Here is a 14,302-nt window from a genome sequence, read left to right as displayed (position 1 = left end):
TTTGAAATGTAGGCCAGCATTTTAATGGTCTACATTTCAGATGTCTGTCACAGCTCTAGAAAGATGCCTAGGGCCGCTTAAACTCACCCAAGGCCACTGCTGGGTGAAACCACGCTCACTCCCAGCCTTGGGGGAGCTTAGATGTCCCTACGCGTCTGCCTAGACCCGTGAAAACACATACAGTGTAGGCTGCCTGCCTCAGGTAGGTTTTTTTCTAAAAACGTGCGCCTACCGCTGCCTAAAATCGGGACACCATTTATAGAATTTTCCCTTACAATTCTTGCTCCAAATAACTGCTAATCTATACCTGCTAATCACTAGCTCTTAACTCTGTTTATTCCACTCAAGTTGTACCATCTTTTAATTATTGTAAACCGCATAGAACTTCACGGTCCTGCGGTATATAAACTGTTATTATTAAATGTCCACCCCTAAACATATATATATCTCTTTCCTCACTTATGTTAAATGCTTGTCTTGGCTAACCATTCATGCTTGCTTTAGAATTAACAAGTTAGAAGAAACTAAGGAACCCTTGGAAGGAAGGAATAAAAAAAATTTGTTTGTTTGAAAGGTGTACAGTAGTGAAAAAAAATAAAGCATCATATTTTAGGATAATTTTAAACTGAAGAAACTTGACTGCGGACAGTATTAATTGGTATACAATTTCTCAAATAATCCAGTTATTTACACATCCTCCTGTGGAAATATGGATCTCAAAAAGGTCTACAGTGGACCCAAAGTAAGTAAATTTTAATTAACATTTTTGTTTTATTCCTTGATAAATATGTTAGTGACTGGAATTATTACACTCATGCTATTTCATTGGTTCAGTTACAATTTGAGGCCAATCATCTGCTTTGTTTGGATTTCAGTGACCATCATCCTTAGGCTCTCTTAAACTCATGCCCTCCTTTCTCATATACCCTTTGGACTGCTTGCTAGCCTTGTATCAGTCAGCACCTGAAATGCGCTGTTGCCTCCAGAAGGTGTAATAATATATATATAATGTTGTTTGGATACGTCAACTTTTCACATTTTCCAACCTAAGCCAGGTCCCAAAAGGTCAGCACCTAGGTCAATTACTTTAGAGCAGTATTAATTTCGCTATCTCTGTGGCACTATGAGCCCCTGAGGCTCTGCGTAAGATCACTTGTTCATAAAATCCCTCTCTGTGTAGATTTAAAATTAGATTTCTGTATTATTTACCAATGATGTTGGACTAGGGAAAAGTGCCTTAATGGGAGAGCTGCTGCTAGCACCACTGCTAGGTGGGTTGATTCTTTTCTCCTTCTGGCGCCGGTTACAGAACCAAACACGGATCACCTCCTTTTCCATGTTCAGTTGGTCAGCGATCATGGTGATTTCTTCCGAGGTAGGTTTTTGGTTCTAAGGAGGGGAATAAAGGAATCAATTTATAAAAACAGTTCATTCCCTCTACCACAGGCAATGAAATGGAAATTTCTCTTTAGAATAGTTCCTGAAACTAATATTACTTAGGCAGCATTCGATTCGCAGTGTATGCAGGAAGAGGTTGAAAAGCAAGGCTGCTAAGCATGGATAATTTTATGAACTAACAGTTGTTTAATTTCCTTATTATATTTCTTATATATATTGGATATGTGTTAAGAACTGTTTAATTTCATTATGATTGTTATTATCAAAAAAATTTTTAAATCAATAAAGATTAAATTATGAAAACTTAAAACCCCAAATCCAGAGAAAAGGAAAGCCCAGAAAAGAGGAAGGCAACATTAAGGAATCCACTTATGCTGTGGATAAATACAAGCTAATGGTCTGACACAGTATGGTTATTCTTATGTTCTTATTATATGTACAATAACAACCATTTTAAATAGAGTGCATGCTAGTTGTTTCCAGCCTTCCACAAAGTCAGGGCCACCTTATGCGGAGCAGAACAAAGATTTCAGGACCTGGGGAGAAAACTTAAAACCCGGGATTAAATTTCCAGGGAGCCAGGGGAGGAGCCTAAATAAGATGGCAGCCTGAAGCTGCTGGGAGGAACGCTGAACACTATCGAGCCTTTCACCTTTCATCATCTTTATGATGAAGCGAAAATCCAAGTCCTAGGTCTTTCCCATGGAACCCGGGACTCAGCAATTGCTTGGGCCGATGGGCGTGTTCGTCCAACGCAGATCCCAAGGAGAACCGGACAGAAAGTCCTCAGCACGAGCATATCGGAGAGCCTGGACACCTCATTCGAGGCGACTACTCTTTCGCCGGAGGAGCATAACACATCGGCGCAGCCACTCCCCTGACCAGTGTTGCAGGACACAGGAAGCAAGGGGAGCTATGCAGCTCCTTCTGAGAGCTGCGAAGAGGAGGAGGATGAAGATCTGGCGGTCCGGAGGGTTTCTGCTGACTCCTTACCACAACTACCGCCACATGGAACTGTGGAATTGGTTGGGGAACGCCAAATGACACCACTATTGAACATACAAGCAGGTACTGTGGGATTGAAAGATTTAAAACTTAGCTATTCACTATCTCTCCTGGAGAAACCTCCAGTGGTCGACTTAAATTCTATCTGGGATGCAATCTCATCTTTACAAATTTCCCTGGAAACTCAAATACAAACTTTATCAACACACTGTGCTGGGATAATATCTGAGACTGTAATTATACAACAAAAAGTGAGCAAATTGGAGAAAAAAAAAAATCAGTGGAGCAAGAAAAAAAAATCCCTGGAAATTTTAGGAGCACAAAATCAGCTCCTTGTTAAAGATAATGGGAATATTAACTTTAAAATGGAACATTTGGGAAATTTGTCACGGAGACTAAATTTGAGATTGATTAATTTTCCTAAATTAATTAGTACCTCAGCATTGGATATGTTTAAGAGATATCTCTCAGAGGTTCTGAAAATCCAACAAAATTATTTTCCTCCTATCTCAAAAATCTACTATATTTCCTTGGGAAAGAAGAAACCTCAGGAGGACCACCAAGAATTTCCTATTGATGTGTTAGATTTGACGAATATATTAGAGAAGTCAGAATCAAAACAGATAACTTTTGCTACACTTTTTGTTCAATTTGCCTTAAATTCAGACAGAGAGTGGCTTTTAAAGTTGGTTTTCAAATATAAAGAAGTTCTTTTTCTGAATCAAAAAATAAGAATGTTTCCAGATGTTTCCAGAGTAACACAAAAAGAGGAAACAATTTTTACTCTTGAGACCACAGGTGTTAAAAACGGGTGCTACTTTTGTATTATGATTCCCATGTAAGTGTTTGGTGAACTTCAAGGAAGTTAGATATATATTTTTTGATTCTGCACAGTTATCAAGATTTGTTTTGGAAAAGGAAGTGACTATTGCTAGTACCCCTATCAATAGCCAGGAATAAAGCTCGTTGTTAATAGCTTGGGTCCACTTCAGGCTGCCTGACTGTTTCCTTTAAAAGCCGATGGAGTTAATAATCTTCAATTTTATTGATACTCTTCCCCCAATGATTGTGGACTAACAGTTGTTTAATTTCCTTATTATATTTCTTATATATATTGGATATATGTTGAGAACTGTTTAATTTCATTATGATTGTTATTATCAAAACAATTTAAAATCAATAAAGATTAAATTATGAAAACTTAAAACCCCAAATCCAGAGAAAAGGAAGGCCCAGAAAAGAGGAAGGCAACATTAAGGAATCCACTTATGCTGTGGATAAATATAAGCTAATGTACCTCTATATTATAATGTCATTCATAAGAACATAAGCAGTGCCTCCGCCGGGTCAGACCATAGGTCCATCCTGCCCGGCAGTCCGCTCCCGCGGCGGCCCAAACAGGTCACGACCTATCTGAATCACCAGAAGGGGCTCCCTTGCCACCTTGGTTTCTCATTGAAGTCCTATCTTCCCATCGAAGTCCTAACCCTCCGGTCTTGCACATGCACGACCTGTTGGGTTTCTATACTTATTAACTGGTTAGCTTTCTATACTTGTGTTACATCCCAGCTCCTCCCTCAGTATCCCACGATCCCTTTATCCCTCAGGAATCCGTCCAATCCCTGTTTGAATCCCTGTACCGTACTCTGCCTGATCACTTCCTCCGGTAGCGCATTCCAAGTGTCCACGACCCTTTGGGTGAAAAAAAACTTCCTTGCATTTGTTTTGAACCTATCTCCCTTCAGTTTCTCCGAATGCCCCCTCGTACTTGTTGTCCCCTTCAGTCTGAAGAATCTGTCCCTATCCACCCTCTCTATGCCCCTCATGATCTTGAAGGTCTCTATCATATCTCCCCTGAGCCTCCTTTTTTCCAGAGAGAAGAGCCCCAGCCTATCCAATCTCTCGGCGTATGGGCAGTGTTCCAGCCCTTTTACCAGTTTCGTTGCTCTCCTTTGGACTCTCTCAAGTACCGCCATGTCCTTCTTGAGGTGCGGCGACCAATACTGAACGCAGTATTCCAGATGTGGACGCACCATCGCTCGATACAATGGCATGATGACTTCCCGCATCCTGGTTGTTATGCCCCTCTTTATGATACCCAGCATCCTGTTGGCTTTTTTCGAGGCTGCTGCGCACTGTGCAGATGGCTTCAGTGATGCATCCACCAGCACACCCAAGTCTCTTTCAAGTCTGCTGTCTCCCAACAATGCCCCCCCCAATTTGTAGTTGAACAATGGGTTCTTTTTCCCTATATGCATGACCTTGCATTTTTCCACGTTAAAGCACATTTGCCATTTGTTTGCCCAGTCTTCCAGCTTGTCCAGGTCCCTTTGCAGGTCCTCACACTCCTCCCTGGACCTAACTTTGCCGCACAGTTTGGTATCGTCTGCAAATTTTATAACCTCACACTTTGCCTCCTTTTCCAGGTCATTGATAAATATGTTGAAGAGTAACGGCCCCAGCACCGATCTCTGTGGCACACCGCTTGCGACTCCCCGCCAGTCAGAATATTGGCCCTTCACTCCGACCCTCTGCAGTCTACCCGACAACCAGTGCTTGATCCATCTGTGCACATCCCCTCCCACCCCGTGGTTCCACAGCTTCCTAAGCAGCCTTTCATGTGGCACCTTGTCGAAAGCCTTTTGAAAATCGAGGTAAATGATGTCTATGGGTTCCCCATTGTCCACCCGACTGCTTATTCCCTCAAAGAAGTACAGAAGGTTCGTTAGGCACGACCTTCCCTTACAGAATCCGTGCTGGCTTGTTCTCAGTAGGCCATTCCTCTCGATGTGCTCGCAAATGCCATCCTTGATCATAGCTTTCACCATCTTCCCTATAATTGAAGTCAGGCTCACCGGCCTGTAGTTCCCGGGGTCACCCCTCGATCCCTTCTTGAAGATAGGTGTGACATTCGCCAATTTCCAGTCCTCTGGTACCTCACCAGTTTTCAAGGATAGGTTGCAAACATGCTGGATTGTGCCCGCTATTTCTTGTCTTAGTTCCTTCAGAACCCTTGGGTGGATCCCGTCCAGGCCCGGTGATTTACCGCATTTTAACCTGTCTATCTGTTTGAGGACATCCTCCTTACTTACCTCTATGTGCTCCAATTTTTCGGCCTGTTCCCCACTCATGAGCTCCTCTGAGTCCGGTATATTAGATGTGTCTTCGCTCGTGAAAACCGACGAGAAGAACGTGTTCAACCTCTCAGCTACCTCTTTATCCTCCTTAATCACTCCCTTCCTATCCCCATCGTCCAACGGCCCCACCTCCTCTCTCGCTGGTCGCTTCCCCTTTACGTAACTGAAGAATGCCTTGAAGTTTTTCGCCTCCCTGGCCAGCCCCTCTTCGTATTCCCCTTTCGCTTTTCTAACCTCTCGGTGGCATTCCTTTTGGCATTTCCTGTGCGCCTGGTGATTTTCCTCCGTTGGGTCCTTTTTCCATCTCCGGAAGGATACTTTTTTGTCATTTATTGCCCTCTTTACTTCAGTTGACATCCAAACCGGGTCCTTTGATTGCTTGTTCTTGCAGCCTTTCCTGAAACTGGGGACGTACATTAGAAACATAGAACATAGAAACATAGAAAGACGACGGCAGAAAAGGGCCACAGCCCATCAAGTCTGCCCACTCTATTGACCCACCCCATTGAGTGCTAGTGACCTAGTTCCTTAACTTGACCCTCGTAGGGATCCCACGTGGAAGTCCCATTTATTCTTAAAATCGAGCACGCTGGTGGCCTTGATCACCTGCACCGGAAGTTTGTTCCAGTGATCTACCACCCTTTCCGTGAAGAAATACTTCCTCGTGTCACTACTAAATTTCCCCCCTCTGAGTTTGAGGGGGTGCCCCCTTGTGACCGAGGGTCCCTTGGGAAAGAATATATCGTTTTCCATCTCGACGCGACCAGTGACGTACTTAAATGTCTCAATCATGTCACCCCGTTCTCTGCGCTCCTCCAGGGTATAGAGCTGCAGTTTGCCCAGTCTTTCTTCGTATGAGAGACCCTTGAGTCCGGCGACCATCCTAGTGGCCATCCGCTGGACTGATTCAGCTCGAAGCACATCTTTCCGGTAATGTGGCCTCCAGAATTGCACACAGTATTCCAGATGAGGTCTCACCATGGTTCTGTAGAGTGGCATTATGACTTCACGTTTGCGGCTGACGAAGCTTCGATTGATACATCCCATCATTTGCCTTGCCTTAGATGAGGCCTTCTCCACTTGTTTAGCAGCTTTCATGTCTGCACTAATGATTACCCCCAAGTCCCGTTCCTCTGAAGTCCTAGCTAGCGTTTCTCCATTCAAGGAGTATGTTCTGCATGGATTTCTGCTGCCGAGATGCATGACCTTACATTTTTTAGCGTTGAAGCCCAGCTGCCATGTCGAGGACCAGTTTTCCAACGTGATCAGATCCTGCGTCATACTGTCCTTGAGGTTGCTTTCACTTACTATGTTACACAGTTTGGCGTCGTCGGCAAACAGTGATACTTTACCCTGAAGCCCCCGGGTCAGGTCTCTTATGAATATGTTAAAAAGGGATGATCCCAGGACTGAGCCCTGCGGCACTCCGCTAGTCACCTCCGAAGTCTCAGAGAGGGTGCCGTTGACCACCACCCTCTGAAGTCTTCCACTCAGCCAATCATTGGCCCATGCAGTTAGTTTCTCACCCAACCCCATCGATTTCATCTTGTTTAATAGTCTACGGTGTGAGACACTGTCGAAAGCTTTACTGAAATCCAAGTATACTATGTCCAGAGCCTCTCCTGAGTCTAGTTTTCCTGTCACCCAATCAAAGAAGATTATAAGATTAGATTGGCATTACCTGCCTCTTGTGAATCCATGTTGACAGGGATCCCTTAGATTCCCTTCATCCAATATCAAGTCTAATTTACCTTTGAGTAGAGTTTCCATGAGTTTACACACTATTGATGTGAGACTCACTGGTGAGAAGCACATTCTTTGTGCTTCCTGCAGGGTGTCCCTGAATAGGGTCCAGGCGCTTCCCACAGTCTCCATCCTAAAGATGTTTCTGAGCTTCCTCCCCACCATTTCCCTCATAGCAACATAGTTCCCTTTCTTGAAGTTGAGCGCAGTTGTTGCGGTCCTCCTTACTATGGGTGTCCCCCTTTCTAATGTGAATCTGATCACGTTGTGATCACTGTTGCCTAGTGGTCCTCCCACTTCTACCCCTCTTGCAGGCCCCCCTAATCCGTTTAGGATGAGGTCAAGAGTAGCACCCCCTCGCGTCGGTTCTTTGACTAGTTGTTCCATGAAGCAGTCCCTCACAGCTTCTACAAATCCTGTTTCCCTAGTGCAGTTGTTATTACAATAAAGTAATTTATAAGTACTCATTGCCATCTTGACTGTTTGACTCCACCACTGTTGTCTGGTGTTGCACTTCGTCAATGTCAGGCACTTTAATTTATTATGAGACTTAAAGATTTATGCTTGTTTCACTTGGGATCTGCTGGAAATTTGTTTGTAAAAAGCCACCCAATAAACCCAGAACCTGATTGCTCAACCATCCTATTATAAAACATTGGTAAGGGCTCTCCCAAAACTGTCTCTGTCCTCCATCTCTGCTACAAGATTTCTTAGAGAGAGGAAGAGATAATGGTTACTCCGGATGGGCCATTTGGCCTTTATCTGCCATCATGTTTCTCTGTTTCTAAGATACTAACCTCCAGGAAACTCTTCTCTAAGGCCACTCGTATGTTAGTCTCAATGCTGGTGCGTTTCTTCCTCCTGCGGTTCAGCCCCTCAACCCCCAGCCCTGGGGAATTTAGTGAACTTGGACTGGAGAGAGCAGAGTCAGACGAGAGGTTTTCTAGGACAGGATACATGAGTAAAGTCAGCCCGATCAATACAGTTCAATATGCAGCAGCAAAAACAACAAAACAGCTGTCACATGTCCCCTAGATATGATCAATTTATCTACTTAACAGATTACAGTATACCCTTGTGAAGGTCTAGTTTTAGTACAATATTGCAAATAAACATTTTTAAAAGAAAATGTTAAAACGGGTGCAGAACAAGACAAAAATTTAAAGGTCTTGAATATAAATTGGTAAGAAAACAGCAAGGCAAGTGGTCTGTGATATCCAATATGGAAGATGCACAAAAAGCAGACCTTAATGAGAAATAGTCTCTATTGTTTCTTATAAAATCTCCCAGTTTAAAACACTGTTGCCTGACTTGGCCACGTTTTGCTGGTCAGCTGCCAATAAATATCAGTTAATGATCAATTCAATCTTCCAAAAAAATGGTCAGAATAGCACCTCAGCCTGGGCCTCTCAATACAAATGTTTTATATAAACAGTGCCTCATACCTGGGAGCTTTTAAAAGAAACATAAGATTTGCCACTGCTGGGTCAGACCAGTGGTCACGCGGCGGCCCTTAGGTCAAAGATCAGTGCTCTATTTGAGTATAGCCTTACCTGCGGATGTTCTGTTCCAGTAGGAACTTATCCAACCTTGTCTTGAATCCCTGAAGGGTGCTTTCCCCTGTAACAGCCTCCGGAAGAGTGTTCCAGATTTCTACCACTCTCTGGGTGAAGAAGAACTTCATTACATTTGTACGGAATCTTTTCCCTTCTAACTTTAGCGAGTGCCCTCTCGTTCTCTTCACCTTGGAGAGGATTAACAATCTCTCTTTCTCTACTAAGTCAATTCCCTTCAATATCTTGAATGTTTCGATCATGTCCCCTTTCAGTCTTCTCCTTTCAAGGGAGAAGAGGCCCAGTTTCTCTAGCCTCTCGTTATATGGCAACTCCCCCACTCCCTTAACCATTTTTGTTGCTCTTCTCTGGACCCTTTTGAGTAGTACTATGTCCTTTTTCATGTATAGCGACCAGTGTTGGATGCAGTATTCCTCATTAAGGTATGCTTTTTGTATATAAATTGGTAAGACTGGACTGACAGATGAGATAAAGTCAAGTAAACACATCAAATCCTAGGTTATACTTATACAAAACACTGCTAAAGGTCTGCAGTCAGAAACTAGGCCCCACAGTATCAGTTAGATTCTCTACTTTGAGAGTCTAATTCATACTTCTAGTATGTTGTTATCCCGGATGTAAAAGGCTAACCAACAATAGGGAAATTTCATACTGGTCCTTAAAAGATTCCAGTCTTACTTGGACCATGATTATCATTTACAGTAACCCTTCCATCCAGCCCATCTCTCACAGCCAACAATCTTCGAACTGATAAGGGCAGCTGCCTCCAGAACGTGACACAGGTGCGCTCTCAAGATATCCAGTAGGTGTCAGTGTCGTATGATGCTGAACCTCTCCTCCCTGTCTCCCAGGAACTGTGAACACTGCTCTTACAGCATCTCAGCCCTAGCCAACCCAAGGAGCAGGACAGAAGCTAAGACTTCAACTCTATATTTCGTAGGCATGGGCTCTTGAGTTAAGAGAGGCGTAAAGAACCTAGATACTTCCCCATCCACTGCCTACCATCATCACTCGCTCAATAAGGGTATCTTGTGCTCACAATTCTGGAAGAGCTTGCCATTTAAAAAAGTCTACTTTCTGCCAATAGGAGAAGAGATCCCTCATTTCCAATCAAAATTCCTCTTCTAGTGCAACAAACAAAGTCAAACTGCCATCCTGAAAAAACTGGCCTAAAGTTTGCCAACCCAAGGTGCAGGACAGAAGCTAAGACTCCTACCTAGTGGTAAAATCATAAAAGATGTGGACAGTTACTAGAATTTTCACTGTTTTTGAAAAGTAATATCTGACATCTATGCCATCATAATGGATGTGTTCTTACAGACTGAATTTTAGAATATAAAATGTTTTTAGTTCTCAGAAGGATTTAAGAATATAGTGCCACGGCTAGATCAGACTATGGTCCATTTACTCCAGCATCCTGTGTCAAGACAGTTGACAATATGGGAAACTTGGCAGATAATAATGAAGAAGGGTTATATGTTCTCTGTGGGTTTCTGGAAGCAATAATGAAGAAACTTATTCTATGATCCTCATTTCCAGAATTAAGAGGTGTCAATTCCCAAGTCATAGGAATACAGAAAATGATGGCTGATATAGGCTATTCCAGTCTGCCATATCATCCACTATCTTTTCAAACCCCCAAGAGACTCCACCTGCCTGTCACGGTCCTATCTCCACCATACCATGCCATACATTTTTCTTCTATACCACAAATTTTAGCTAGGATTCAATGCTTTTACAACAAGATTAAGAACTGAGGACATGAACACTGAATGAAGGAGGTAGGCTCCTGAGATTTTGTTGATCAGTCATCCTATGTGTGCTATGGTATCAGCAAAGGTATCTTTAATAGGGGGTAGTATAAAGATGTCATTCAAATAGGAGAGCATGTGGGTTTAAGGATCTATGAATTTCCTGCCAAAGGCACTTCTGTAAGGTCACGAGGCATGTTCAATAATTTATATACCGGAATATGAACGAAAGTAGCATGTGTATTGAAACAAGTCTGTGATTGTTGTGACATGTCTGAAGGTTACTCATGCACAGTTGTGGCTCAGTGCGAGTAACATTCCAAGAGACAGGATGTCAGGAGAGTCCTCATGTGAATCAAGTAAGAAACTGCTAGATTTGGAGCACTGTTCAATGATAAAATTTCTCACAAGAGGGAAAAAGCGGAGATCCATGAATGCATGACTGCAGTTTATGGTGAGTCTGCCTCATCATCCTACAAAGTAAAATTTTGGAGCAAGCAGTTTAAGTGGGATAGAGAGTGGATGGCCTGTGGAAGCAACTTCCACAGAAATATGCAAGAAAATAAGAGGATTTAATTTTCTCAGACGAATTATGAAGGGTGTTCAATAATTTATCTACCTGAGTATAAGCAGTGTTCACAATTCCTGGGAGACAGGGAGGAGAGGGCCAGCATCATATAACACTGACACCTACTGAATAGCTTGAGAGCATACCTGTGTCATGTTCTGGAGGCAGCTGCCCTTATCAGTTAGAGCACAGGTGTCAAACTCAAGGCTCGCGGGTCAAATCCAGCCCACCTGGCCATTTTATGTGGCCTGTGGTGCAATGCGAGCTTTTATTGCCACCCCCGGTGTTATCTTCTGGCTGGCTCCTAGATAGCGTCATCCTAGATAGCGAACTCACATTTCACGATCACATCAGTTCTGTTGTAAAAACTTGTTTCTTCAAACTACGTATCATTCGTTCCCTCAGATCTATTCTAACTACTGACTCGATTAACACTTTAATTCATTCCCTAGTTATTTCACACTTAGACTATTGTAATTCTCTTCTAAATGGACTCCCCCAAAAAGAACTTCGTCGGCTGCAACTTATTCAAAACACTGCTATCAAACTCATTTATAGAATCGGTAAATACGAACACGTCACTCCTCTTCTTAAAGAGGCCCATTGGCTCCCAGTCACTCATCGGATAACTTATAAAATCATATTGCTTACTTTCAAAATTAAACATTCCCACCTGCCCCTATTTCTAGATAAACTAATAATCCCCCAAAGTTCTTCTCGTTCCTTAAGATCATCAGATCAAAAACTTCTTTACATTCCGTCTTTAAAAGAATCCTTTTACTCAAGGAATACTAATTTCGCTATAATTGCCCCCACATTGTGGAACTCTCTCCCCCAATTTCTTCGGGATGAAATCCAACTACTAAAATTTAAGACTAATCTTAAAACCTTTCTATTTAAAGATGCCTATGCCAAATCTTAATCTTTTTGTCCACTTGTTTATCCCTTTTTTATATCTAATCTTTATCTTCAGCGCATTTCACTCATATCATGCACCCCCGCCCTCTATGTTATATCCCTTCCCTCTATCTCATTTCTGCTAAGATTATGTAACTTTTTCCCTACCTCCCCATTTACCCTCACTGTCAGGTCCGTTCGTATGTTTTATATGTTGTTATCTTTCCCACTAATCTTCATTAAATATTTCATTTCTTCCTATTTAAATTTTATTGTTAACCGGTCAGATATTTGTTTTATGGTCGGGATATAAAAAAACCAATAAACTTGAAACTTGAAACTCTGCGGTTTTGTGCCACAGTGCACAAAACCGCAGGTGATGGCTCCTACGCACATCCTGCGCCTGAACCGGAAGCCTTCTCTCTTAAATCACAATGTCAGAGGGAAGGATTCCGGATGAGGCTCAGGACGCGCGAGGAGCTTCTGCCCGCAGCTTTGTGCACAATGCGGCAGTGAGGAGGAGGGAGTCAGCCAGAAGATAACACTGGGGGCATCACACTGCGGGCCGCATAAAACGGCCAGGCGAGAGCAGGCCAGAAAGTAAGATAACCGCTGGAGGGAGGCACTGCATGGAGGGAGGGAAATAACAAAGGTAAGGGGAATGATTTTATTTTCAATTTAGTGATGGAATTGTGTCAATTTTGAGAATTTTCATCTTCTGTCTATATTTTGCACTGTTCAGGAAGAAATACATTTGTTTCTATTTCTCTGGGGTTGTACTGCATGCAGTCTTGAATCTTAGAGTTTTGTTTGTATAAATTAGTACTTTTAGTTTGTGGTCCTGTATTTGCATAGAGAAAATCAAACAAATGGTTTGACAATGAACTACTCCAACTCAAAAGACAATGTAGACAACTGGAAAGAAAATGGAGAAAAAGCGACCAAGAATCCACAAAAACAGCATGGATAGCAACAAACCGAAAGTACAGACAAAAACTGAAAGAAAAAAAGAAGGGCATACTACTCGAAACAAATTGGAGATGGACCCCAAGACTCAAAAAAGCTATTCCAGTTACTAAAATTCCTCACAAACACAACACCATACATAGAGAACAACAATTCGCCCCCACATACAGCCACCCTCTTAGCTACCTACTTCAAAAACAAAATCGCAAATATCAGAGCCTCTTTCAACGGAACACCCTCACACATAGAGACATCATTTCCACCAACAGAAAAAGACTCAGTCGCAGCAGATAGAACCTGGTCCCATTTCTCACCTATAGAATGAGCAGAGTTCAACAATCTTTATAATAAATACAGCCATGCAGCCTGTGACCTCAACCATTGCCCCCCATACCTACTGAAAAACTCAAGCATATTATTCCGCTCCCTACTTCTACAATGGATATACTCATCACTACTAGAGAGTTATTTCCCATTAAAACTCAGTGAAATCATAATAACTCCGATATTAAAGGACCCTAAAGGAGCAAAAGACCAACCATCCAATTACAGACCAATTGCCTCAATCCCATTGTACATCAAACTGATGGAAGGTCTCGTAGCAAAAAATTTAGCCTCTTACCTAGAGAATCACAATATACTCCACCCCACACAATCGGGATTCAGAGCCAAATATAGCACGAAGACACTACTAGGAACACTAAAGGACACTGTAAGACAACACCTCTGTACAGGCAAGAAAATCCTGCTGATACAACTAGACCTTTCTGCAGCCTTCGACTTGGTAGACCACGACATGCTTCTACAAACTCTCGATTTCAATAGGAATCTCAGGCAAAGTACTTGCATGGTTCAAAGGATTCCTACAATCAAGAACTTACAGAGTTAAAACAATGCAAGAAAAATCAGAACCATGGTCCAACCCCTGCAAAGTTCCCCAAGGATCACCCCTATCACCTACATTATTCAATATATACATAGCCTCCCTCAGCTACTACCTAGATCAGGGGTGTCAAAGTCCCTCCTCGAGGGCCGGAATCCAGTCGGGTTTTCAGGATTTCCCCAATGAATATGCATTGAAAGCAGTGCATGCAAATAGATCTCATGCAGATTCATTGGGGAAATCCTGAAAACCCGACTGGATTCTGGCCCTCGAGGACCGACTTTGACACCTGTGACCTAGATAATCATGGCATAATTTCATACAGCTACGACATCACTATTCTCCTACCCTTCGACCAACCAGAACCCGTCATGACAAGC

At 42.7% G+C, this 14,302-nt stretch overlaps 1 protein-coding gene across 2 annotated transcripts in view; it reads right to left on the bottom strand.

Annotated features, from left to right (window-relative positions):
- Positions 1-14,302, bottom strand: part of POU2F1 (POU class 2 homeobox 1) — a 488,200-nt gene that overhangs the window by 102,901 nt on the left and 370,997 nt on the right. For both annotated transcript variants that reach the window (XM_033941614.1, XM_033941615.1), the window contains exons 11-12: positions 8,081-8,226; positions 1,210-1,389 (exon numbers count right to left, since the gene is read on the bottom strand). In XM_033941614.1, coding sequence (XP_033797505.1) covers positions 1,210-1,389; positions 8,081-8,226 — 326 coding nt within the window. The remainder of the gene's footprint in view (positions 1-1,209; positions 1,390-8,080; positions 8,227-14,302) is intronic.

Source organism: Geotrypetes seraphini, chromosome 4, assembly GCF_902459505.1.
Source record: "Geotrypetes seraphini chromosome 4, aGeoSer1.1, whole genome shotgun sequence".
Taxonomy (NCBI): Eukaryota; Metazoa; Chordata; class Amphibia; order Gymnophiona; family Dermophiidae; genus Geotrypetes; species Geotrypetes seraphini.
This window is presented reverse-complemented; position numbering and strand designations above follow the sequence as displayed.